This window comes from Leptonychotes weddellii, chromosome 5 (assembly GCF_054177405.1).
Source record: "Leptonychotes weddellii isolate Sample4059 chromosome 5, ASM5417740v2, whole genome shotgun sequence".
NCBI classification, from domain to species: Eukaryota; Metazoa; Chordata; class Mammalia; order Carnivora; family Phocidae; genus Leptonychotes; species Leptonychotes weddellii.
In genome coordinates, this window is record NC_138373.1 from 95932479 (window position 1) to 95959029 (window position 26551).

At 37.9% G+C, this 26551-nt stretch overlaps 2 protein-coding genes across 7 annotated transcripts in view; both read right to left on the reverse strand.

Moving 5' to 3' along the window:
- GXYLT1 (glucoside xylosyltransferase 1) overlaps window positions 1-10000 on the reverse strand; it is a 47547-nt gene extending 37547 nt beyond the window's left edge. The window contains exons 1-2 of one of the 3 annotated variants that reach the window (XM_081821506.1): window positions 9659-10000; window positions 999-1091 (exon numbers count right to left, since the gene is read on the reverse strand). In XM_081821506.1, coding sequence (XP_081677632.1) covers window positions 999-1091; window positions 9659-9879 — 314 coding nt within the window. In that variant the 5' untranslated portion in view covers window positions 9880-10000. The remainder of the gene's footprint in view (window positions 1-998; window positions 1092-9658) is intronic. The other 2 variants (XM_006735227.3, XM_006735228.3) reach the window with 2 other exon arrangements.
- A 9364-nt stretch (window positions 10001-19364) lies between these two features.
- YAF2 (YY1 associated factor 2) overlaps window positions 19365-26551 on the reverse strand; it is a 74059-nt gene continuing 66872 nt past the window's right edge. For all 4 annotated transcript variants that reach the window (XM_006735230.3, XM_081821498.1, XM_006735231.3 and 1 more), the window contains 2 exons: window positions 22199-22351; window positions 19365-21164 (listed from right to left, as the gene is read on the reverse strand). In XM_006735230.3, the coding sequence (XP_006735293.1) occupies window positions 20927-21164; window positions 22199-22351 (391 nt within the window). In that variant the 3' untranslated portion in view covers window positions 19365-20926. The remainder of the gene's footprint in view (window positions 21165-22198; window positions 22352-26551) is intronic.

Consider the following 26551-nt stretch of genomic DNA (forward strand, 5'->3'; position numbering starts at 1 on the left):
CTTGAGCCTAATTTCCTCATGCAGTCACTCCCACCAGGAAGCCTTCCCCAATGCCTTAAGATGATCCCACCTGATGACTCACTTGTTTCTCCCATCATCACAGCTTTAACTTGTCACCCTCTATCTTTATCTCAGGTTTACTAGTGTGAAGCTCCTACAGAATGCAAGCCCCAAAAGGATGCAGCCACATTAACTAGACTCAGAGTCTGGTTCTAAACACCTGGCACTGTGCCTAGCAAATAGAATAAGTAGAATTAAAATTTAAATTAATCATAAAGAAGTAAAAATAGGTGTCTCTCAAAGAAATTTTACTCTTAGGAAGGCATTTCAGGCTACTGCCTCAGTATCCCCTGCCACTAGGCCACGGAGACAGTCTGATAGCCCATTCCTATCAACACTGCTTTCACTGAAGGTGAGCGCGGAATCCAAGGCCTTCATTATCCAGAGCCATGCACAAAGCCAAACTACTGAGCAACATACAAGCTCAATAAACAATGTCATATCAATACTTGCCCCTTCATTAAACACTTATTTTTATCCTCTCATTCCTCAACATTCAATTTCTCTGGTAATAACCAACATATCCTTCCTCAATTATCCCCATCCACCTACAAAATGTTTTTTCAGCAGCTTTAAAGTAGATAAATGCCATATATATGTTTGTAAAAGTCAAGGGAAGTCTATCTTTATCACCTGTTTAATACTTTATCACCCAGTTACCTAAAATTATATCATAAATGCTCCTAAGAACAATAGTTAACCTTAATAACACCTAAAAACAAGTTAGAGCATTTATACACAGTATATACTACAAATTAGTTATAACAACTACAAAGTAGGATAAATAGAAAACCCAATCAGAAAATGAGTTATTTGCTTGTAAGAAAATATTACATTACAGGAAAAGAAACATTTTTGTGTCCTATTACAGTCAAAAATTTACTATGTACTATCTAATCTTACCTACACTGATCTACCAATTAAATTTAGGTGCCTACCTAAAAGCCGCTTCCCAAAAGCAGTTCATTCCACAAACATCAGAGGGCAGCATCCAATAGGGATTCCAGTAACACAGAGAGAAATCTTTACACCTAACAGAGCAAGACAGAAATAGAGAGTCCTATGTGAGTATTTAGGTTTAAAACTAACAAGGAATTTACTTAACATAATAACTTACTGTTCTATTTTATGGCAACAAAACTGCAAATCCAATTTTGTGAATTCAATATGGCTAAGGTAACTTGAGTTTTGGAAATTTCTCCCTTATTCGAGGTACCATTATTTTATTTTATTATTTATTTATTAAGGTACCATTATTTTAAATAGGACTTTAAAACCATTAGGCAGAATATAGTACAGACTGAAAAACCATTTCCTAGTCAGGAACTCTCCAAACATATTAAAATTCCCTCCTCAGATGACACAGAAAATATGGGAATACTTCTAAAATTTTCCTTTGTGTACTACACAGATCCCCCTAGAATAAAATCCATTTCAGTCAAACAAAACAGTTGCTTATCCTGGAGCAAATTTAAAATGCCACAAATGCTGACAGAAAAGGAAGAGAGGATCTTTGAAGGCTTTTAAATTAAGCTTCAATCCAAGCTAGTTGTACGGTGTTTTAAACTGGAAAAAAAAAAAAAGCAAGCAAGCAAGCACGCTGATATCCATGGCTCAGTTTCATTATGTACCTTATCTTCGTTTCGCTGTATTACACAAGCTAAAATGGAGGATTAAGTGTAGTCTTTCCTCTTAGATTGCAGGTCGGAGCTCAGTTAACAATAGCCGTAACACCTCACCTTACAAAAAGTATGCTTTTCATTGTTACTACTTTTCAAAACAATAGTTTAGTTTGAAATTCACTGCAGTGAGGCCTGGATACTAAAGCAAGTATGAAATCAGGGTGAGTCACTAAACTAGGTCACCTCATGTCCCCTCACCATGTAACTCTGTTTTCTCTTGCTATAAATTCAATTCTATGTTACTGTTCTTACAGCAAAAGGTCTATGAAATTTCATATTTGCAAAGATTTCTGATCATACCTCTCACACATGCCAACAGTCTAGGGCAGAGGATCTCAAACCCAGGCTGCACAGCGAAATCACCCAGAGAGCCCCATAGGAGAACTATTAAATCAGAATCTCTGCGAACAGGGTGGGGCACAGATGGCACATTTTAAAATGGGTCCCAGGACCTGAGATCATGATACAAGAGCTGAAGGCAGATGCTTAACCAACTGAGCCACCCATGCACCAACAAATCTATCTTCTGTCTCTATAGATTTGCCTGTTACAAATACTTCACATAAATGAAATCATATAATATGTGGTCTCTCAAGTCTGACATCCTTCAGTCTAACCCTTGAATACATTTTCAAAGTTCATCTACTGTAGTACACCTAAGTACCCTCCATTTCTTATCAGTACACTTCATTCCTTTTTATGACCAAATAATGGATGGATATACCACATTTTGTTTAGTTATTCATCAGTTGATAGATATTTGGGTTGTTTTCCACCTTTTGGCTATTATAATGCTGCTATGAACATTCATTTACAATTTCTCTCCAAATATGTTTTCAATTCTCTTGCATATATACCTACAGGTGAAATTGCTAGAAACTATAGTAATTAATGAAGATGAAATTACAGGGAAAAAGTCAAGTTTTAGGTTTTCATAACCATAACTCAATGTCAAAACAGTTTTTTTTAGAAGGGATGTTTTTCTTTCTGTCCTTCTTTAATGGAAATGTAAAACATATGCACTAGTGAGTATACATACCACTATTTAAAAAAATCATAAAACACTGATGTGCTGCCGGCAAGAGGTGGCATAATTTAATGTTTCTTATTTCCCAAACTTACATTCTCTCACTTATGAAAAAATGGTTTTAAAGACTGAGTAGAAACTCATTACGTACCAGTTAACTGTTATTACAGACAGACAGCAACTGTACTTATAGGCCAGAAAAAAATAAAGTTAAATATTGGGAAAGTAAAGGCAGTTGGTATCCAAGTTCTGGTTATTAGTTGAGTTTTTGCTTTTATTTCTTAAAACTGTTGGAGGGGCAACTGGGTGGCTCAGTCGGTTAAGCATCTGCCTTTAGCTCAGGCCATGATATCCAAGCCCTGGGATGGAGCCCCACATCAGGCTCCCTGGGGCTCCCTGCGCAGCCCGGAGTCTGCTTCTCCCTCTCCCTCTGCCCCTTCCCACCACTCCACTCCCAACTCCCACCCAACCCTGGCTCATGCTCCCTCTCTCTCTCAAATAAATAAATAAAATCTTTAAAAAAAAAAAAAAAACTATTGGAAATGAAATATTAGAAATATACTACTACATCAAAGAGGTAATTCTATCAAATAATTTTAATGGGGCAAAACTGTAAGTTGAGCTTAGTGGGTATGTCTTCAGTAAACAGTGACATCCAAAAATCAATGAAGTCCATAAATGCAAATCTTCTTCACTGTGGAATAAATTGAAATAAAACTTTACTATGACTCATCCTCAAATTTCATATGGCATGTTTCTAGTTCTAGGTGGCTTGTCCACAAAGTGATCAGGGGTAGCACAAGGGATCTTATGGTGATAACACAGTTGTGTTTGTGGAGGTGGTTGCACGAATTTACGTATGTGATAAAACTGCATGACACATACGAAAGCATGTAAAACTGGGATATCTGAATACAGTCTATGTGCTGTACAATGTCAATTTCTGGGGTTTTAATATTGCACTATATTGATATATATTCCAGTTGTATTGATATATATTCCAATATTGCACTATGCTCATATAAAATCCTACTATTGGAGGAAACAGTGAATGATACAAGGGTGTCTATGAAACTTCCTGTGAATTTATATTTATTTTAAAAGTTAAAAAAATTATCAGAAACAAAATTCCCCAAAATTTCAGTACTTGAAGAACTGAGATACTTCATGCTCGGGATTAAGCAGAGCATTTAACTATATAAACTCTCCACAATAACAGTTCTCAAACTTGAAGTTTACTTAAATCTGGTAACAGAAAGTCTTTTGTACTTTTAAATTAACCTGGAAAATGTACTTTTCATCTCAAAACATCTACCACAGTCATGAGGCTTTAGTGAAAACCATGCACAACTTATAGTCAGGGATAAGTTTAGGCATATCCCGCAAAAGAATGTGGAAGTCTGAATGAAGTGCTGTGAGCCACCGTGCAACCTCAAGGCACAGATACCTACACTGTGACTATGGCAAGAAAAACAGAGACGCTCTCAACCACATTAAAGGAGACCATTCCCATGATACTGACAAATCAGCCTTACTTGAAGATCAGTACCTGGGTCATTTATTTTCAACTAAAAACTGTCTCCAGAGAACTTAATTTCTAGCTCTGCCAGGTCTTCATTTCTTATTCTTAAACCTCTAATTTCATTAATACTTAGGGCAAAAACGACTGCTTATATACAAAAGGCAACGAACAATTATCTCTTTCAAAACTAAGCATCACATCGTACCCAACTCCCTCCTCCAGGAAAAAGAAAAAAAGAAACTGTATTAAAGATTTAAATGTTAAAAAAAGTGTGTGGGGGGAGGAACCCTCCGGTAGAAAGTTTTCCTATGCATGACAAAGATAAAAATGGTAAAGGAAAAAACTGCCAATGTGAATACATTAAAAGTTTAAATTTCATATGGTATACACACAGGTAAGTTAATACGTGGGGGCAAGTATTTTCAACAGGTATGGCACAGATAATAACTTTAATGTGTTAAAAGAGGATTTCTAAGGGGCGCCTGGGTGGCTCAGTCGGTTAAGCGTCTGCCTTCAGCTCAGGTCATGATCCCAGGGTTCTGGGATCCAGCCCCGCATCAGGCTCCCTGCTCTGCGGGAAGCCTGCTTCTCCCTCTCCCTCTGCCCCTGCTTGTGTTCTCTCTCTCTCGCTGTGTCTCTCTCTGTCAAATAAATAAATAAAATCTTTAAAAAAATAAATAAAAGAGGATTTCCAAATCAAAAGTACACATTCCTTTTTTATTAGCCTAATCAGTTTCCCCTCCAACAACATAGAACAAAATAATTTTAATTAAGTAATTACTAGTCAGATTTGTGCTAAGCACTTTACAACCATGTGAAGTATGATCCTCAATGAACTAAAATACAAGTGCAGGGTATTGATTTTACATAAGATGTCTTTGCATAAACAAAGCAGAAATGAAGGTGGCTTTAGTAAGTAATTTGTTTCATTATTCACTGCCTGAACTTCTCCAAAAATGACTTCAGGAAAGAGGGAAAGAAATTTCTCTACTAAAAACAGTAGTGTGAAAATAGTGGTCAAACCTTTCTCAGCTACATTAGTGGTTCTCAATCTTTGGTTGTGTAACAATAACCTGGGGCACATATCTAAAATATAGATTCCCAGACCCCACTAATAGGCACCTGGTTTAAGCAGGTGCGGACTGGGGGACTAAGGACAGGATTTTTCCCAGAGGGCAGAAATTGGGAAAAAAAAAAATTTTTTTTTTTTTTTAATTAAAATTTAAATGACTGAGGGGCCCCTGGATGGCTCAGTGAGTTAAGCACCAGACTCTAGGATTCAGCTTGGGTCCTGATCTCAATGAGATCGAGCCCTGCGTCCCTGGATCTGCACAAGAGGGGAGTCTGCTTGGGTATTCTCTCTGCCCTTTCCCCCAATTGTATGCTCACTCTCTCTCCCAAATAAATAAATCATTTTTTTTAAGATTTTTTGAGAGAGAAGCACAAACAGGGGGAGGGGCAGAGGGAGAGAGAATCCTCGAGCAGACTCCCCGATTGCCTGCTGAGTGAGGAGCCCAACGCAGGGCTCAATCCCAGGGCCCTGGGATCACTACCTGAACTGAAGGTATATATGCTTAACTGACTGAGCCACCCAGGTACCCTAAATAAGTAAATCTTAAAAATTTTTTTAATTTAAATGATTGAAACCATCACCGTATTAGCTACAGTTTTACTGTGCTAGACACCGTATTCAGTCATCATTCAAGCTACTTCATTTCAATTCTCACACACAACCCAATATCATACTCTTACCTGTAATCTAACTTTTGAGGAAATGTATTCAAGGTTCACACAGCCAAACATATGTTAAAGCTGAAGTCTGTGTCTCCAAAGCCCTAAAGATGCTCAGTACATCCTACTAGTGTTCACAAGATCCAGGAGAAATGAGAACTCAATGGCCTCACCAGTGAGGTGACTTGACACAACAAACAGCATGGTGGGTCCAGAAATGGTTATCACTCAAAAGCTTAGTAGTTTCTTGATTCCCCACTTCACACCACCATACAGCTACAACAGGACAAAATCTTGATAATCACCATCAAGATTCATTAGTGAAATGTGAGAATTCATTCTGAGTAGCTGAAGTCACAAAATAGTCTAACTCCTTCTACAGAAGTCCTGTATTTATACTGAATAACTTAGTAACAGTCTGTCCACCTCGAGCAGCTTGGGAGTTTCTCTATGTGGAAGAGCCATCTGCCTAGCCAGCATTCCCCTCTTTAAGACACCACTCATCTAATCATGTTATGTTATTCTGTCCAATCATGTTATCCTGTCCACCACAAGGATGTGCAAGTAACACAGAGCCACAAAATCAGAGGTCACCATTCTTGACAACACTGATGGACATGTGATGCAAACAAGTCCAATGAGAGCCTTTTCCTAGAAATTTTTGAGACAAGAGAAGAAACACTGCAAAGATCCCAAGAATAAAGCCTGTCTACAGTGGAAGAGAGTAAGAGAGTCCTAGTCCTTAGGGTCCCTGGAGCTGCCCGGGGAATTTTCCTTTCAATTTTGCTCCTGCCAGCAACCCATATAAGCCTATAAATATGTTTTGCTTAAGTTAGCTGTAATGGATTTTAATCACTGACAACTAAGGATTCTATTTACAAATTAACTAAGGTTAAGTATTACCTACATTTTACAGGTGAGAAAACTGAAGTAGAGAGGTGGTCAAGGTTTCACAGCAGAGACAGGAAGAGAACAGGTTTGTCTGACTCTAACACCTGTGCATTTTCTAAATACCAAAATATAATGGATTCAAACAAGATACACTAATTAATAGATTTCACTGAAAAATTGTTCCTATCATTTTAGAAGTTTTGAGAACTCGGAAGGATCTTTCCAAGTAATTTATTGTCATGGAATTCCATGCAACAAACACTTTCTATAAGATTTGACAATAAAACATACTGGGTATAACCTAGATTCCATATTTTAAATGAATGAGAGAAATAATAGTTAAAGTTTTTCAGGTAAGACTGCTTCAAAAAAGAATGCAATGATAATCTAGTCCTACCAAAAAAAGGAAGATGTTGCTTGCCTTATACACCTTTTTCCACTGATGAAACACTATGTAGACTAGATTCTCATCAAAGAAGCTTCACAGAAAGAGCCCTAAAGAATCAAAAGATACAATCCTGGTCCAATTACTGATGCCTTCTGGACCCTGGTCAAATGATTTATACATAGGAAGAGAGGTTAAAGATAGGTATCTACTCCATATCCTGTGGTAGCCAAAAAAGTTGACCAAACTCTATGAGAAATCTTTAAAAATGCTTTAAGTAATATCTAAAATTAAGACTCCTGATATCTTGGGCGCCTGGGTGGCTCAGTTGGTTGGGCGGCTGCCTTCGGCTCAGGTCATGATCCTGGAGTCCCGGGATCGAGTCCCGCATCGGGCTCCCTGCTCGGCGGGGAGTCTGCGTCTCCTTCTGATCCTCCTCCCTCTCATGCTGTCTCTCATTCTCTCTCTCTCAAATAAATAAATAAAAGCTTTAAAAAAAAAAAAAAAAGACTCCTGATATCTTAAGAATTCTCCTGATCTTATCAAACTGTAGAGTAAAAATGTAACAACTAACTTTTTCACGTTGTTGCTCTGCCCAAAGTTATTATACAAGCACATGCGGTGAATTGTACTTCACATTTTTACCAAGACTAAAACACTTAGGGTTTAAAGTTAGAGTTATGCCTCATTTAAAATGAGAAGTTATGCTGCTCAGAGGACCTGTAAATATACAGCTTTTTAGTTGACCTGGACAAATCAAACTTAAAATTTCAGTAATAGCTCTATAAAACATTTATTAAAATGAAGTGCTGGAGCATCTGGCTGGCTCAGTCAGCAGACACACGACTCTTGATTTTGGGGTTGTGAGTTCCAGCCCCACGTTGGACACAGAGATTACTTAAAAAAAAAAAAAAATCTTAAAAGATACTGAGGTGCTTATTCTAAATAATTTTGTTCAAATCAGCTAGCCAAGCAAATACAATTTACAAAAATCTGTCACAAAATAAAGTATAAGTATCTGAGACAAAGCACTAAAAATGAATGTCACGCTACGAAACTGAAATCTAATACTAATCATAGTCCAATTTCATCCAATGTTTTAAAATGTTGCTTCCTTCCGATTCTACCCACTACAAAAATAATTTTCTTCTCCATAATTTTAAATGCTTCACAATCACAGCTTTTCTTGAGCCTCATTATTCAAGAGCTCATTCAGGTCTTCAGTCACCGCCTCTCCCAGGGCACAGAAGAGTTGACTAACCTGACTGGAAGTGGTTCTGCTTTTACGAATACAGTCAAGGATTCGCCTGACTGTAATCAAATCCGGGGGTAAAAACATGACAGTCCAGCTTTCCCATGCTGCTCCTATGCCCAAACGTCCTCCCCCTTTCACTGTGAAAACGACCATCAACTCTCAGAATGTTAAAGAGCCTGCAGGTGACCCGCCCTCCCTCCTCTTACCAACCCCGTACTTACTGATACCAAAGCCGACTTTGCCTCTTACTAAGGGAGCACTCCGAGTCATTCCCAGGGAGGTGCCCACAAATAAAGGAGCTTATTTTTCAAGGAAGTGGAAAGGCTCTGATTTTGTTAAGCATTCATAATGCGCCGCATTCTTTTTAAAATCTCACGTAGATTCCAACTCTGGCAGTGATTTGTGTAAATCCACGTTAAGTCATTATGTTACTTTTTAAACACCGAATTTTAAGAAAGATATCCCATCCCACAAAACACGTGAGCATGTTAAGTATCGCTCACTTTTCTTAACTTGCTATAACTTTCAGAACAGACCGATGTTTCCTAAAGGAAAAATTCAAAATACGCATAAAAGCTCTGTCCAGATTTAACAGACTAATAACGAAAATTTAAGCGTTAACACACAAAAATTAGATGCCCCATTCAGGAGAGGGAAAAAAATTGAACTAGGGCGCCAGCCTGATGTTTAAATATCTCAACTTGAACTCCATGGAAACAAGAGGGAATTCCCACCAGCCAGACAGCAAGAAAGCTTTTGTGGGGCACCTTTTACTTTCAATGAATTCTGTCAGGAAAAAAAACAAACTCAATTAAAAGTTGAAAATTAATTTCTATCCGCTTTTAAGGGCGCATAAGGAATGCGTCAGAAGACAAACACAAAGAGCATGGGGTGCTCTCCGGCTAGGCTCACGCGCGGATGGAGGGGGAAGGAGGGAAATGAGAGAAGGGGTCAGAGACCGCGCAAAGAAGCGGGAGGCGCGGGCCCGGCGGCGGGAGGCGCGGGGCGGACCGGCGAGCAGCCCAGCCCAGGCCGAGCCCCGCGCCCCCGCGACCGCCGCGCCCCTCGCCCCGGCCCCGGTGCCCTGACAGGGAACGGCCCGTACCTGTCTGACGGGCCGGGATGCGCTGCGGAGCCCACGCTGCCCACCCCTCTTGCGCCGCCGCGTCCGCCGCCCGCGAGCCAGGAAGCCGCCGCGGCCTGCGGCTTCCCGCCACCGCCGCCCGCCCCTTCCTCCAAGGACACGGCGAGCTGGCTGAAGGCGTAGAGGAGCGAGCAGAAGCCGCAGGCCAGGCACAGCACCACGATGCGCAGATAACGCCGCATCGCCCCGGCCCCGCGCCCCAGCCGCCGCCGCCGCCACCACCGCTGCACCGCGCCCGCCCGGCGAACTGGAGCTTAGGGAGCCGCACAGCGCAGCCGCGGCCGCAACAAGTTCCTCCTCCGCCGCGGCCTCGAGCCCGCCCCTCCTTCCTCTTCTCCCTCCCTCCCTCCTCTCCTCCCTCCGCTCCCTCCCTCTTCTCCTCCCTCTCTCCCTCTTCGCCTCGCCCCGCCCAACGGCCTTCGCCGGCTAGCCGACTACCCCGCCCGGGGCCCTGACACCGCCTCCGCCGCCAGGCCCCACCCCGGAGTGCGGGTAGCTGCCGGACGCGCAGGCGCAGTGAGCGCGAGAGAACTGGGCGCGCGGGGGGTCGGAGGGGAACGCACAAGGAACTTGGAGCGGGTAACTCCCCGTGACTACGCACTGCAGAGGAGGGGTGTGGCGAAATGAACGGGGCGTTGGAGACAGCTCACCCAAATTCAAATTATGGTTCTTCCACATGGTAGTTTGTGACGTTGAGCAACCTAAATTCTCTGAGCATGTTTCTTCATCTCTAAAACGGAGATAATATCCTCATCATAGGGTGGTTGAAAGATTAAATTGCTTAACGCACGAAAAACGCCTTGCACTTGGAAGGCATTTGATTAGGCCAGTTTTCAGTTCCATCCTCCTCATCAGGGACTTCCCCAGCCTCTAAGTTTCTGTAATACTGTGTGAGCCATTTTCATCCAGATACTTAATTACCTCGTAATGCTGTTGAGTATGCATATCTTGCCTCCGAACGAGCTTGTTAAGGGCATGTTCAGCTGAGGTCCTCCCTATTACATCTTTTTGACCTCCTTTACAACTCATCATTTGCATGTCCATAACAATAATATTCTCCCTTTAAAGGGCTTTCTCTTTAGCTTTCCTTTTCTTCTCCCTCTTCATCAGCCGTATTTCCATTCCATTCATTTATTGAACATTTATAAAGCACCACTATGTGCCAAGCACTATGTGAGTACTTTGGGGTATAAAGACACCTAGTTGGGCATGGGGTGGGACAGTAAATAAGTACATAAATAAATGGAACTTATAAATAAGTGTAAATAAGTAAATGAAGGACAATAAGTAAGTAAATAAGTGGGACTTGTAAATAAGTGCAATAACACGATACAGACATTAGGATAGAAGCCTGTAAAGGTGTGGGCAAACACAAAAAGGAGTGATCAGTTCTACTGAGGGCATGGTCAAGAGACACTTGGTAGTAAAAGAGGCACAGAGTCTTGGGTGGGGTAAGGGAAGGAATTGCAGGCTGAGGGATCAATGAAACAGATTCTTGTGTTTGGGGAACTGTAAGAAGTTTGATACCACCAGCTAAGTGAGTGCAAGGGAGGGTATGATGAGTGATAAGACTAGAAGTTAAAGGGGACAGATATTTGAATGCCTTGTTTAGTATACCAAGGAGTTTGAACTTAATCTAGCAGACAGTGGTGACCATTGAAGGGTTTAAATTAGGAAGTAACATGATCACATTTGCCCTTTAGAGAGCAGGTTCTGGCCCCACTGTGGAGACTGAGACAAAGATTAAGATTGGAACCAGAAAGCAGTTACAGTGCCACAAAGTGAGGGAAAGAAGGCTTTAAACACACACACACACACACACACACACACACACTTCATGAAGAAAAATCATGCTGTTAAACTGTTCAAATTGCATTTGGAGCTTTTTTTTTTTAAGATTTCATTTATTTGAGAGAGAGTGAGAGAACACAAGCAGGGGGAGCTACAGAGGGAGAGGGAGAAGCAGGCTCCCCGCTGAGCAGGGATTGATGCGGGGCTCCATCCCAGGACCCCGAGATCATGACCCGAGCAGAGGGCAGAGGCCCAACCCACTGAGCCACCCAGGCGCCCTGCATTTGGAGCTTTGAAGAGTTTGGCCATGAGAAACAAAGTGGGGAAATGCTTTGTAATTTAGCAGTAGTTCTCCATTTGGAATCCCTACACCAAAAACTGCTGTCTCTGTGACCATGGGAAAGTTACTAAATAAATTTAAGCCTCAGTTTCTTCTATCAGGATTAAATTTCTTGACTTACCAGACAAAAAAATGAAAACTAGCATGCTATCAATATGTGTAAGTATAATGAAAACATACACTTATTCATTCAATAAACATTTATTAAATATATTCTACATGCCAGACAAGGGGCTTGAGTGTACTGCCCTCAAAGGGAAGACAGGCAAGTAAAAATAACGACAATATTAAATTAATCCTTCTACTACACCTTACAATTCTTAAGAGAAATAAAGATAAACTTAACGAGGTACAAAGATGGATCGCAAAAGCATTTATAAGAATGGAAAATAGATTTTGAGAGAGAAAAATAAAGGATATGGTACCAAGAAACTGGAGTAAGAGCTAGTACTCAAATAGATCAAAGATGTTTAAAGAGATGCCTATCACAATTGTTCTCTATTTCAACAAAGAAACTAAATGTAGTAAAAACAAAGAATAATTTAATGCTCCACAGGTTGTTAAAATACTGGAATGGCAGTTTTCATTCTGCAACAATTTATGGGACGAGCACATCCAGAAGAATAATGATTCATTTACTTGACATGAGGGTTCTAGACTATATCACATCCCTTTAGGTTCCTTTTAATCCTGTAATTAAAAAGAAAATTCTGTTGAAAAAGTATATAAGGCATTCCAAAATTAGAAATGATTTTTGTATTACCCACAGTGTTAACTGATTATCTTGGAGTATAAGGAGCCATGTACATGCCCTTATGATCATTTCCAGGATTCACACATTTTTATATTCTTCTTTTATACATACCTTTTTTAAAGTTTTATATATTTAAGTAATCTCTGCACCCAACATGGGGCTCAAACTCATGACCACGAGATTAAGAGTCAGATGCTCTTCTGACTGAGCCAGCCAGGTGCCCCTGAACATTTTTATGTTCTTAAAATTAATTTTAAATTATTGAAAATGATTTAAATATTTTTGATATCATAATAGGTACTTCTTTCATTTACTGTGTGTATATATGTACTCCTTTTTTTTTTTTTAAAGATTTTATTTATTTATTTGACAGAGATAGACACAGCGAGAGAGGGAACACAAGCAGGTGGAGTGGGAGAGGGAGAGGCAGGCTTCCCGCCGGGCAGGGAACCGGATGCGGGGATCAATCCCAGAAGCCCGGATCGATCCCAGAAGCCCGGGATCATGACCTGAGCTGAAGGCAGATGCTTAACCACTGAGCAACCCAGGCGCCCCTATGTATGTACTCCTAAGTCTACTTTTTCATCTCTAGACCACCCTCGTAATTCTCTAGCGACAGACTGGCTATATACAAATTTTTAATCAATGTTGATCTTCCCTTCATTCTGTCAAAAAGGTTAATCTAGGTGGTCAAAAAGAAATTTAAAAGAAGCAATATTTGTGGGGCGCCTGGGTGGCTCAGTCGTTAAGCATCTGCCTTCGGCTCAGGTCATGATCCTGGGGTCCTGGAATCGAGCCCCGCGTCGGGCTCCCTGCTCCGCGGGAAGCCTGCTTCTCCCTCTCCCACTACCCCTGCTTGTGTTCCCTCTCGCTGTATCTCTCTCTGTCAAATAAATAAATAAAAAATCTTAAAAAAAAAAAAAAAGAAGCAATATTTGTTGTTAAATTATAGCGATAGAGACCTCCTCCACGATCTAGAAAACGCTAAGATTCAGGAAAATCCAAATTTCAAGAATCTTTTATTCAAAAAAAAAAAAAAAGAATCTTTTATTCAAAAGATTAATCTTGATTATTCTTATATAGCTCCTGGTACATTTTGAATATATAACAGACATTCCATTACTGTTTTTATTTTGTTCATAAATCTTCTCTAAGTCACTCTATAACAAATTTAGTATCTGCTCAGCATTTCCTTCCTACTTCCGTTTACCTTTTAGGACTTCTTTTAAAAAAAAAAGAAGAAATCCTCCGGGGGAAAAGATAAATTCTTTATCTTTTCAGAGTAAAGTTCAAAATTTTTTTATAAACTTCACTTTATAAAGGTCTATGCATAATCTGATTCAATCCTTGTAACACATATATGAAGTAGATGTTATTTTCTTTTAAAAAACAAGGAACCTGAAACTCAGAGGTTTGTTAACCCCATCACTAATTATGACGATCCATAATTTGAATGGAAATCTTTGAGGATCCAACACATTTTTCTTCCATTTTACCATACTACCTCTGAACAAATAAATGCTTAACTGAGTGATGCAAATTAAAAGTAAAAGCAAAAAGGAGAAAAAAAAAAAACTATGTTATGTGAAAACCTCTTAGACTGGTCTTGGGATTAAAACAAAATTTACAATCAGAGAAATACAAGAATAGTTGCAGAGCACAGAGAATCAGAAATTCAGACTAAAAGTGAAAACCATTCTCTCTTCCGGTTGGCTTCTAGTGAAATCTCTTCATTTCCCACAGTCCATTTCCTAGAAACCTTGTTGGACTGGAGAAAGAAGTTGGAAAAGAATACTGTCGGTTTGGGGGCACTGGGTGGCTCAGTCATTAAGCATCTGCCTTTGGTTCAGATCATGATCCCAGGGTCCTAGGACTGAGTCCCACATCGTGCTCATTGTCCTGGGATAGAGGCCTGCGTTGGGCTCCCTGCTCCACAGGAAGCCTGCTTCTCCCTCTCCCACCCCCCGGCTTGTGTTCCCTCTCTCGCCGTGTCTCTGTCAAATAAATAAATAACATCTTTAAAAAAAAAAAGAATACTGTCAGTTTGAACAAAAAGTATTTCAGTTTAGGTGTTCATTCAGACCAGTAAATGTGGGGGAAAAGTAGAGTCAGGGATAGGATGAAAGAGAAAACGATTCTCTTCATTCTCAAAAAACTCAGCTGTAGGGCACATGATTTGAAAAAGTGGCAGTATAAGACCAGTAAATGGGGACACCTTAGCTTCTATATGATCCCCAAATTTAGCTGGCCTTTCCATCCACAAGGAAGGGAGAGTATGGAGAGGGTGGAGTAGGGAGGGGAGTAAGGAATATCTTATGGACCATCCCTGTACTTATCCCCCATTCAGTCTTCAGGAACCCTCCATTCCCATTAATACAATAGATTTTAATCTTTTTTTTTTTTTTATAAAATACTGTCAGTAAAAGCTAGATTTGCAGGGAAATTTAGTCATGAGGAAAATTAGAATTAAAACACACATACACAAGTTCTCTAAAACCTGCCATCAATCGAGGTCATGATTACAAGATTAAGTAACAGATCTTTTGCCTGACCCAGGTCCCCAAAGGCTGAAGGCTGAAAATAATTAAGAATTCTGATACCACCACACTTCAGAAATCCAGTTCTCAGTTCAAAAATAAAATCAGAATTCTTATTGTTACCCATATTCTTTTCTATAAAAAAATTACATCACTAGACAACCCTATGTTATGTTTGGTTTCTTTTTACTTTTCAATATTTTTAATAAAGTAAAAAAAAAAAGATTTTTTCCTCTGAGTTAAACTGTTCTTTATTTATCTTATCCTGTACTGGAAAATAGGCTTTCTTATCTTCTTTTATTAAAAAACTACCTCTTGGGCCAAGATCATTTTGCTCTTTTGAGAACTCAGCCAACTTTCCTTTTTTAAAAATGATTTCACTGCCATTTTGTCCCTTAGGAGTCTTCTCCCAAACTGGTTTTACCAGTATCCCAACCTCAATTTTGCTGACTCTAAAAGTAAACACAGGCTCATTTCGTTGTTGCTATTACTATAAATTAAGAGGATAGTGAAAATAATACACATGAAAAACTCTAAATTAATTAGTCTTGGTACCCAGCTTAGTTTCTGAATTCTCTTGCTGGAAGAGTTAATGGAAATACGAAAATGAGTGGTAGCTTTCATCCAAACTCCCTACTTCCAGGTAGGCCAGCAGATCTAAACCTAGACATAAGCTCAAGACCTGCCACTTAGGAATTCCAGTTAGGGAGGCACCCATTTCACTAGAACCTTGTCCCAAAAAGTTCTCACTGGGGCTTAGCCTCACACATTGCAATGAAGAAATTTTCTAACTTTTTAAAAAAGTTAGTATTACAAAAGTTTTATAATATTTTATAATACTATACTTTATAATACTAAAATAGTATTACTAAATAGTATTACTGTTTAGTCTTACAGAAGAGATTTGAGGAACTTTGTAAGAACACAAGGAAAAACATTAAGATCAGAATCTAGAAAAAATATAGATCAAGAATATAGACATGGCAGGCGATTAAGTCCTACATAATTATTAAAAGTAAGCCTAATTTTATTTTTTTAGTTTTATTTTTTTTTTAAGATTTTATTTATTTGACAGAGAGAGACACAGCAAGAGAGGGAACAAAAGCGGGGGCAGAGAGAGAGGGAGAAGCTGGCTTCCCGCCGAGCAGGGAGCACGATGTGGGACTCAGTCCTAGGACCCTGGGATCATGACCTGAGCCGAAGGCAGACGCTTAACGACTGAGCCACCCAGGCGCCCCAAAAGTAAGCCTAATTTTAATCTGAGATTTCTCTCAGAAACAGAGGGCAATCAATATATTATCTGCATCGTCTGTAAGAAAAAGGCAAATTTTCTCATGTGAATTAAAGCTTTTCCTGAAATAGGTCTGAATAAAATTTCTTATTGGATTCTGGGTAATGTTTCTTCATTATCTTCACAAAAAGGAATAGCAGACCTCATTCAGCTGATTATTGATTTTTAAAAATTAGTATAGAAAAAAATCTCACGTGGCTTAAAGTCTTAAACTTTGAAAATTCAAGCAGCAGTAATGAAATGAGAGCTAGTAAAACTACTACTGACACCGAACATTATCAGCTGCAACTATCAAGATGAGATCCTAACATTTTCAGTGTGGACTTGCAGGGGATACTTAGTCCAAGCTGAGTTTCCTAGAAAAAAAGGGGGTGGGGGTTTGACACACACTCCCTCTGCTACTTCTGTTATCTTACACGTTTTTATTGTTGCAGTGAGATGGCATTGTAATTACTTATTTACAGGTCTCTCCTAGTAACATGTGAGCTCCAATCCCTAGCTCAGTGTCAAGCACACAAAATATACTCAATAAATGTTCACTGAATTGAGTACTGATATAAAGACAATCTAGATCAGGAAAATACTGAAAGTGTAACAATAGTAAAATAGCTACTACTGTCTACAACTCCTACTGAAGAAAACACACAGAAAACAGACACACACACAATGATTCAGAACATGAAACATGTCCCAGAGCACTGAAACTTCTCAAGAGTTCTACTTGATTTTTCCATAGAAGTACCTAGTCTTATTATGGCATTTCATATACTCCAGAACTGGCCCATTCCATAAAGACAGGAATATCTACACTGGCTAAATACAAAAGCCACATTAAAAACACTTAAATTATCTAGGAGAGCAGGGATCTGCATTCAGGAAAGTAGTGTTCGTATAATTCAAGGTAAAACTTCTCTATGACAGCTTCTTAAAATGAACTGGTTTTGAAGAAAATTGTTCTAAAGTTATTATACATATTGCTGCCCTAGTAAACACAGCCAAAACTTTGACGACAGAGTCATTAGGAGAGGATGTATCACAGCACGATTTTTAAACCTTCTGAGAGACAGACATACTACAATTTGTTCTCTGCCTTTCTAGTGATTCTTCTCTACGATCATCCAGATTGTGTTCCAATGCCCCATTTTCTAATTTCTGCTATCTTTGTTTTTTCTCCTACCCCACCCCTCATTTTTTCCCCCATTCCTAGCCTTCTTTGCCTTTGATATTATTGGGGCTTATTTTCTATCACCCTCATTAGCCAGTGAGGGCATTCTTTTCCTTCTGCTTTCACAAAATGATCAGTCAAATCCTGTATTCGGTAACCTTCAGTGTCTCTTGATTCTGATCACCGACTTTTCTGCACTTCAATTTTTCTATGTTCATCTTCCACAAAACTGAAGGTGCCTGTGGTTGAAGGGCGGGGGGGTGGGCAGTGCCCATAAGTCAAAATATTATTTTATGCTTATCCTTTTCCTTATATACTCCCTTTTCTGTTTTTACTTAATGTTCGTAGTATAGAAATTCCTATCGATGGTCCAGTTCCAGAAGAGGTAATGTGCAGATCAAGAAAATAAGTAAAATAAGAGCCTCAGTGGAAACTAAAACTTCTAGACCATTTAGCATTAATGCATAAACATGCAGAAACTACATTCTTTTTAGGCAATAAGGATTTTTGTTTAAAAGAAAGGTAATATGCTATCAACTTAGAAAAGCTGAGATTCTCTTCCTTTTTTAATGTTTTCACTTTGTCTACTATCACTATAATTTTAGGAAAGCATTTAACAAAAATAAAACCTTTAAGTCAACTATTTCTACTGTATAATACAAAAGGTTTTAAGAATATGTATTCTGGTATGCCTCAAATTATATCTTTGCTCTTAATTGTATCAAAATAAGGTAATAAACTCTGAAAAACATTCAAATTCTCTTTTTGTATGAAATTTGGTTAAAAGAACCCACTGCTAAAACCACAGTGTGAACTGATGAAACAGAACTACAAATGTACCCTAAGCCCAGGCTCTGAATCTTTTTGCAGATTTTAACATTAGGTGTATTTATGCAATTTGGGTCTGTTTCCTGGTTTGGAAGTGTATTTGAGGTAGGGTGAAATGAAAGCAAGTGAATTGTGATTAATGACAGGAAAACAAAATTTCAAACCAGCCGACTCAGTTCATTTGTCCTGTCTCATAGTGCATACCATTAGGTTCTTTAATTACAGAAAGCTGGCTGGTCTGGGATCAGAGCAAACATCTGATGTAGAAAATTCAGTGTATCCTACAGAACACAATTTGTTTTGGTCATCCGAGAGGGTGTGGAAACGATTTTTGTTACAAAGAATATTTTCGTAATGGGATTTTACCTATAAAGATAGTAAAGGCTCATTTACTGAGCAGCCAGTGTGTGCCGTGTAATTGTTAAGAATTTTATGTGGATTGACATTTAATCCTCCCAACAACCCGATCAGTTAGATTTGATTACCATTATCCCTGTTTAATAGATGGGACGTGACCCTGAGTAATTTACTCAAGTTCACTTAGGTTCTATAACAGGGATTCAAAACACACCAGTTAGCACTCTAAATTTCCACTCTATACTATCTCCCCCCCATATAACAAGATGACTATGCTCCATTCAGGTAAAATCCCATCTCTCTCAGATTTTTCTCTCCCACAGTCCATTTAAAATACATCCTGAAAGAATTTGATCATCATCCAAAGACCTAGTGCCTCCAAAACATAGTTTTGACTTAAAAATTAGAAGATTTTCCCTATTACAATTATTACTTGAATTTTTACTATGTCTAAAATTTAAAACATCTGAAACATGTGAAAAACAATGAAATATGGCAAAATTTTTTCATGTTTTAAAAGAACATAACCAGTTAGCTGGGGTTCCACTGAAAGTATCTTATAATAAAAACAAACTTTAATTTTTCATTTAACAACACTAAAGAATGAGGTATATAAATGTTTTAATCACAGACTTTTACTGTATGCAATTAACTGTATTTCACAACTAGCATCTTACAAAAAAGACAGTCCCATTGTGCCTGGAAAAAGTACTGCAATTAAACAGAAAATTACATTACCACGAGAAACCACCAAATATCACAACTGTCAGGGTGTACAGTTTTGTTTTGTTTTTTTCTGTTTTTCAAATGCTATCATAGTGTTTTTAAGTGATATTTTGCATCCAAGTTATGTTTTTAATTTATATTTCAGAAGTCTCCTAGAGGTGGATATATATTAAGCAAATGACTAAAAGCAGCAGGAGACCCTAGAAAAATTTAAGAAGTACTTATGTGTGGTTTCTAGGTTGGATTTTTAAATACAATATGAAACACATTATTAGTTGTGAACAAAAATGCAAAATCTGTAGTCATAAAAATATTTTATTGGTAATTTTACATAATAAGTGGGGCTGTAAATACTTTCTTTTATTTCAGGATATTGATAAATGCATAAACTGGCAGTTGTGTCTGAAAATAGGGCACTATGATTTTCATAAGAATCATTATATTTAATAAGAAGCCAATTAAACTGATTTGAGATTAGTTATTTCCCAGTTCTGTGCAACAGTTCCCATTTCTGTATTAATTAGATTCATATTTCTATGACCCTGCACAAGTTTGGGGCAAGACAACAGTGATAAACTATTATTAAGTTAAAGCTTTTCCAAAATTGCAGCCTTTAAAATATGTCAGGTTTCTTTTCTGTTTTTGCCAAATGCTTATAATTATTTGAACTTCAAAGTTTTATATTATACAGAAAATACCAGTGTTCAATGACAAGAGCACTAAACCTGAATTATAAAGCTAAATAATCAATGTTTTATTGTTTACTACTCTGCTAGTAAACATTACAATAATGAATGTTTTAAAAGATAAACAAAAACAAAAACAAAGATAAAACCAGAAACATAATTCAGGAACAATAATTTAGTAAAATGTGTCAAAAACATTGGCAACGGTTCATACAAATTCTTTATTTAATAACAATTTTTCCTATTTAACCACACCAAGTACCAGCAGGTGTATTTAAGAGGATAACCATTAAGAAAATCCTGTTGCAGCAATAGTTGATTAAATTGATCTTTGACTTGTATACATATAACTATTTGTTTCACAATTCTCAAATAATACATATTTAGGCAGCTTGCACTATGTTATAAAAATTTAAATTCGTTACATGCCAATAGTAGAGAATTCAAGAATTATGTGTTAGAATTCACTAAACTAAAAGTGAAAATAGACTTACCAATAACACTGCATAATGAATAATTCAACCACATTTTCATGGCACCTTGAACTGTGGAGACCAAAATGTCAAGTCTGAAAATGTTTGGTAGGCATAGATTGCAATAAAGTCTAACAAATTCTAACAAATTTCTATTTTGTGTAAAACGCAAATTATGGATTGTGCATGAATGTCTGTCATGAAAATGTGGTACTTCTTGGCATAATCTGTGTATTTGCATGTTATGACAGAAGTGACTAAGAAATTGGAGAAAATAAATTTTAATGAGATTCTCCATTCAATGATGAGGCTTCTCCTCTGGGTGAAGATGATCTGGACATTCCCCTCTCTGTGTTATCAGAGCTAGAGCCACTCTGACTGTGTTGATCTGCAGAAGCAGCACTAGATGCAGGCGGTGACTTTGTTTTCTCCTTAAAGTCTGTAATAATGACTGTCAGATCTCCAACGGTAACTTCCAAATGCTGAGCACTACTCCGATCCACATTTTTCAATCTTGGCCTAAATAGAAAAGATGATAAAATTTTAAACTAGCTTTCCTCTCTACGAACTTTCTGAACATATAATGAATAAATTAGGTAAAAATAACAAAATGAATACATCTATATTTAAAGTTCTAGATTCATATATGAACTAGCCACAAAAATATAATTAAATGTTTCAAATCATTAACATTAATCGAACCAATCATTGATTAATCTTCTTCAACATGACAAACTGATACTCTGGAAGCAATGGTCTCTTAATTGTGCTTTTATAGCTTTATCATAATTTTGCAGATAGCTTACCAATTTTACTAAAATAAATGTTTTAGAAAAGCAATGACATAGTTGGATCACAGAATAAGTTGATAACCATTAAGGTTGAGTTATATGAAAGGCTGTTACTCCAGAAATGAGCATCATGACTATCTGTTCTGCCTGTACCCATGAAGATTTTAACTGGTTAAAGCCCATGCAAATATGTGTTCAGTATTGTGACTATCACTCCTGGCTTTATGACCGAAAAAGAATCAGCTCAAACACAAATGTCTTTGAGTCTAGTAGGGAAGGAAGGGAAGGGAGAAAGGAAAGAAGGGAAGGGAAGAAAGGAAGGGAGGAAGGGAGGAAGGAAGGAAGAGAAAGAAAAGAAAGCATCCTTACATTTAAGCTTATATTGGTGGCCTCTGTATTTAATTTCTAATATACCTCTCTAACTCAGAAAAACACTTTCATGATATTTTATAATAAAGATGGAATCTTTTATTTCCACTTTGTATATGAATATATCAATGTTAAAAGAGAATATTAAATGGTTCATTTTATTATTTAATAAGTGCCATAAAATACTCTTCAAATTTACCTGGTTTTCTGGGTGGGAGGATGGGTTAGCCTGGTGATGGGTATTAGGGAGGGCACATTCTTCATGGAGCACTGGGTGTTATGCACAAACAATGAATCATGGAACACTACATCTAAAACTAATGATGTAATGTATGGCGATTAACATAACAATAAAAAATTTTTAAAAAACAAAACAAAAAAAACCAAATTTACCTGGTTTTCTTATGACTGTTCTTTTTGCTAGTTGTTTCCTTTTCACTTTTTTCTTTTTCTACTTTATCTTTTTTCTCTTTCTTTGACTGTGTAGGGGGCACAAACTGCTGAGTAACCTGCTGGGCAACCAACTGGGACACAGGTCGAGGTTTCCTGTATGCATGTTAAAAAGAAAGGTTTTTTTATTATAACTTAAGAATATATATTCCTTATGAGAATAGCTCAAATTATAAGAATAGGTATATGACATGATTTTCAAGTATAAAAATTCCTCATGTGAGATAATTTAATGTGCAATTTAACAGATTTTACACATATGCACACACACATACACACACAAATTGTTGTCTTTCCTATCCAACAAAAACAGAACTATAATAACAGTAGAAGTTATAGCCCAAAATATATGGTCAACCATTAGAATATAACCATTACATGAATCAAGGTGAAAATTATTAAAAAAGTATATCAAACTGAATGCTCACAGGGAAGCACACATATAAACATGAGACCGAAGAATTAAACCTGAAAATTTATACTGAAATAATGTTTAAATTTACCCTTCTCCCTCACAGAAGGAAGTATCTAACCATCTGTGACAATGGCTATTTGTTCTTTCCTCTAAAATCTTTCATTTATTCGTTTAATAAATATTTGAGTGTCAAAATTTATCACTCTTTATTGCTAAAATCCTTAAGGTTCCTTATATCGCTAGTCACAATCTCACCATGCTTTTTTGATCTTGACAATCTGCCTAGTCCTTTGAGAGTTGCCTACTTACTCACTCACTCATTTAAAAAATATTGAGAATCTACTGCAGAAATCGCACCGAGATATCTGAAATGCTGCTTGGCTTCACCCTTTGGTGCCAGGACAAGTTGTGGCTCTACTGAGCCACGGTCAAGGATCCCTCCAGCTTTACGGCAGAATCTGGGCAACTGAGGTCAAGACTGAAAGGAGACAATCTCTAAGTTCTTAAACTGAGAGAAGACTGAGGAGGAGAAGGGGGAGGAGTGAAAAACTAAGGGAGAGTAAGATAAACATATATTTTGACAGAAGGTCTACAAAACATAGTAATTCTATTGTTCGGAAAATCCTGACCCTATTCTGGTCAGTAGAATTATTAAAGAATCTTTTTGTTGTTGTTGTTCCTCTAGAACAAGACAAAAAAATAGAAACCAATGAGAAATACTGCACTATCTGCCATTCAAAACTATACGGAGGAATCTTTTGAAGGAGTAAATAGGAAACATGGTATGTAAAACAGGTTTTAGTAGATGAATAATGCATTTTGGTTAGAGCCTACAGAGTCTGAAGTACAGAACAGATATCCAAGAAATATGTTTAACCCAATTTAAGAAGTAGGGTTGATATAGATATCAGGGTTAATGATGTAGATTAAGAGTTACACAAATGAAAGTGATATTGAAAACACAGTCATTAATGGCTGGCCTTGGTAAGGAAAGAATTTTTTTTAAAGGATTAAAGCAATGGTTCCTGAACTTAAGGTACATCAGGACCCACCTGGAAGACCTGTTTATAGCTTAATTAGCGATATTCCCAGGGTCTCCAATTCAGTAGGCCCTGAGGTGGAACCTAATAATTTGCATTTCTAACTCATTTCTGAGTTAGCTGATGCCTCTGATCTAGCCCGAACTTCACAAAGAAGCGTGAAGTGCAAATACTGGTACTACTGCCATATAAAGTTTGAGATGGAGAGTGGGGAGGGGCAAGGAAATAAAAAGCAAGGCTAAACTGATGGGAAGGAATCCAATAATGAAAAGCTAAGGAATCTGACTTACCCTTAAAAGATGGGAGATCACAGAAGAAATTCAGAATTGAATTTTACAAAGATTACTGGCAGCAGTCTGAAGGGGAAAGGTACTACAGTGGCAGAGAAACTGTTAGGAAAGCTACTTTAATAGATTAGGCAGAAATAAAAAGGGCTTGAACTAAGGAAGCAGCAAGGGAGTTATTTAGGACAGGCTGAAGAAGTAGAATCAAAGGGACAAGGTAACTAATTATATACGCCTTTCTCACTTTTTTTTTTTTTTTTTAAAAGATTTTATTTATTTGACAGAGAGAGACACAGCGAGAGCGGGAACACAAGCAGGCAGGCAGAGGGAGAGGGAGAAGCAGGCTTCCTGTCGAGCAGGGAGCCCGATGTGGGACTCGATCCTGGGACCCCGGAATCATGACCTGAGCCAAAGGCAGATGCTTAACGACTGAGCCACCCAGGCGCCCCCTTTCTCACTTCTTAACCAACAAATGTTCCTCTAGAAAAACAGAAATCCTTGCCCCCATGGAGCCAACATTATGTGGGTGGAATCAAACAAAAAATGAATACAGGCTCTTAAATGTTGATAAGTGCTATGGGAAAAAAAAAAAAAAGGAACACAGGGAGTAATGGAGAAGTTGCAATTTTAATTTTTTTGTCTGTTTCCTCTTCTACGATATAAAACTCCACAAGGAAAGGGATGGTATCAGGTTTATGCACCACTGTATAACTAGCACTTAGCATAGTACTGAAAAAATCCTAGCTACTTAGTATTTGCTGCTGCATAATAAAACCAGGTTTAACAAGGAAGAAAGATGTTTTTTAAGAGCAATGTCTCTAAGGTTACTCACTGGCCAGGATCAACCACTCACTACACAGAAGAACACAAGTAGCAAGAATTTATCTTTCAATTATGTTGGAAAATGGAAAGAGAAAAGAAAGTTCAAAGGTGTGGCAGGATTGAGAAGAGTTGTTTAAACTAGTGCCTAGTGAACAGTGAGTCACCTAAAATTGAGAGTCACTCCAAGATATAAAATGCAATTGAGGTGTAGTCATCATTTGGTCTCCCAAGGTAATAGGGATCTCTGAATGTCTTCCTTCCATAACAAATGAAGGTTTGACAACTTCCTTTATTACATTTTGTACTGTGTCACTCCCTCCATCCTAAAATTAATGCAAATTAACAAAAATGTTAATGATTAAATTGAATTAAAATAAAATTACAAACATTAAAATAAATTAACATGCCTTTGAACCTAGAGTAGAATTCCTGATGTTTCTAGCAAATTGACATAAGTTATTGAGTAGCCATTATTACTAACTTAAGATATGTAATTGATTTATATTATCTTTATTAGTGCTGCCTTCAAGTAAAACTGCATATTTTTCAAGGTTTTTCTGTATTCATTAATGACCTCCACTTTGGTATCCATTAATGACCTGTATTCATTAATGACCTAATGCTGTTTTACCTGTAAGATCTGACTATATCTCAATCATGGGTTCTCTCATCAAGATTTTCAGGAATATAACCCTTTGTGCTGTGGTTAGGTACAGAATATTTTCGTAACATGATCAATCACTCCTTCACCCCTTCAGCACTTGTCTCCAAGTGGGTACCCATCTACTATGTGACACTGTTCCTCAACATCCCACTCCTGCTTTTATGTGAGAAAGGGATAATCCTAATTCCCCAACTTCAGGTCTCTTACAACTGTTACCAAGTCTTTTTCGTATTTAGCAAACATTACCTCTCCAGAATCTTCCTAGAATCATTTTCCCTTTTTATATGGCCTATCAATCTGAAAATATTAGTAAAGCGTGTTTTGCTTCATAAAACCATGAGGCTGAGTAAAATATATAATTTATTTTTAAATGAGTTATGAATCTAAAATTCTTCTAAGTGTTACTCTCTCAGTGGTAAGAACAAACTATTCAATAAACGCATACCATCCAAGTCAAAATAAACACAGAAAGAACAATTAGTTAAACTGGTCAGGTGAGAGGCTGGACTCTGAAGAAAGGCTAGAAGACATGCTAGAAGACTACCACATCAAACTGGAAATGAAGTAATAGTAGTAAGGGTCTATTCTAGTCAGGAGAATGGCATTGAAGCACTGAATGTGAGGACATTTCAGAAGGATAATATAATGAGATGTGTACCTAAATAAGAGGGATAAAGAACTCTCCCCCAAATGGGAATAAAACTGAAAGAAATGGGAGAATTCAGAAGGACAGTGCTGTGAACTGGATGTTTGTGTTCCCTGCAAAACTCATTTGTTGAAATCCTACCCCTCCAAGGATAGTATTAGGAGGTGGGGCCTTTGAGAGGTGATTAGGTCATGTGGGTATGGCCCTCATGAGTAGTGCTCCAGAGATCCCTGACCCTTTGCTATGTGAGAAAATATCTGTCAGTGTGGAAATGGGTCCTTAACAGACAGCTAATCTGCTGGTGCCATGATCCAGACTTGCAGCCTCCATAACTGTCAGAAATATATGGCTGTTGTTCATAAGCCACCCCACTTATGGTATTTTTGTTACAGCAGCTCAAATGGGCGAAGGCGGTTACAGGAAAG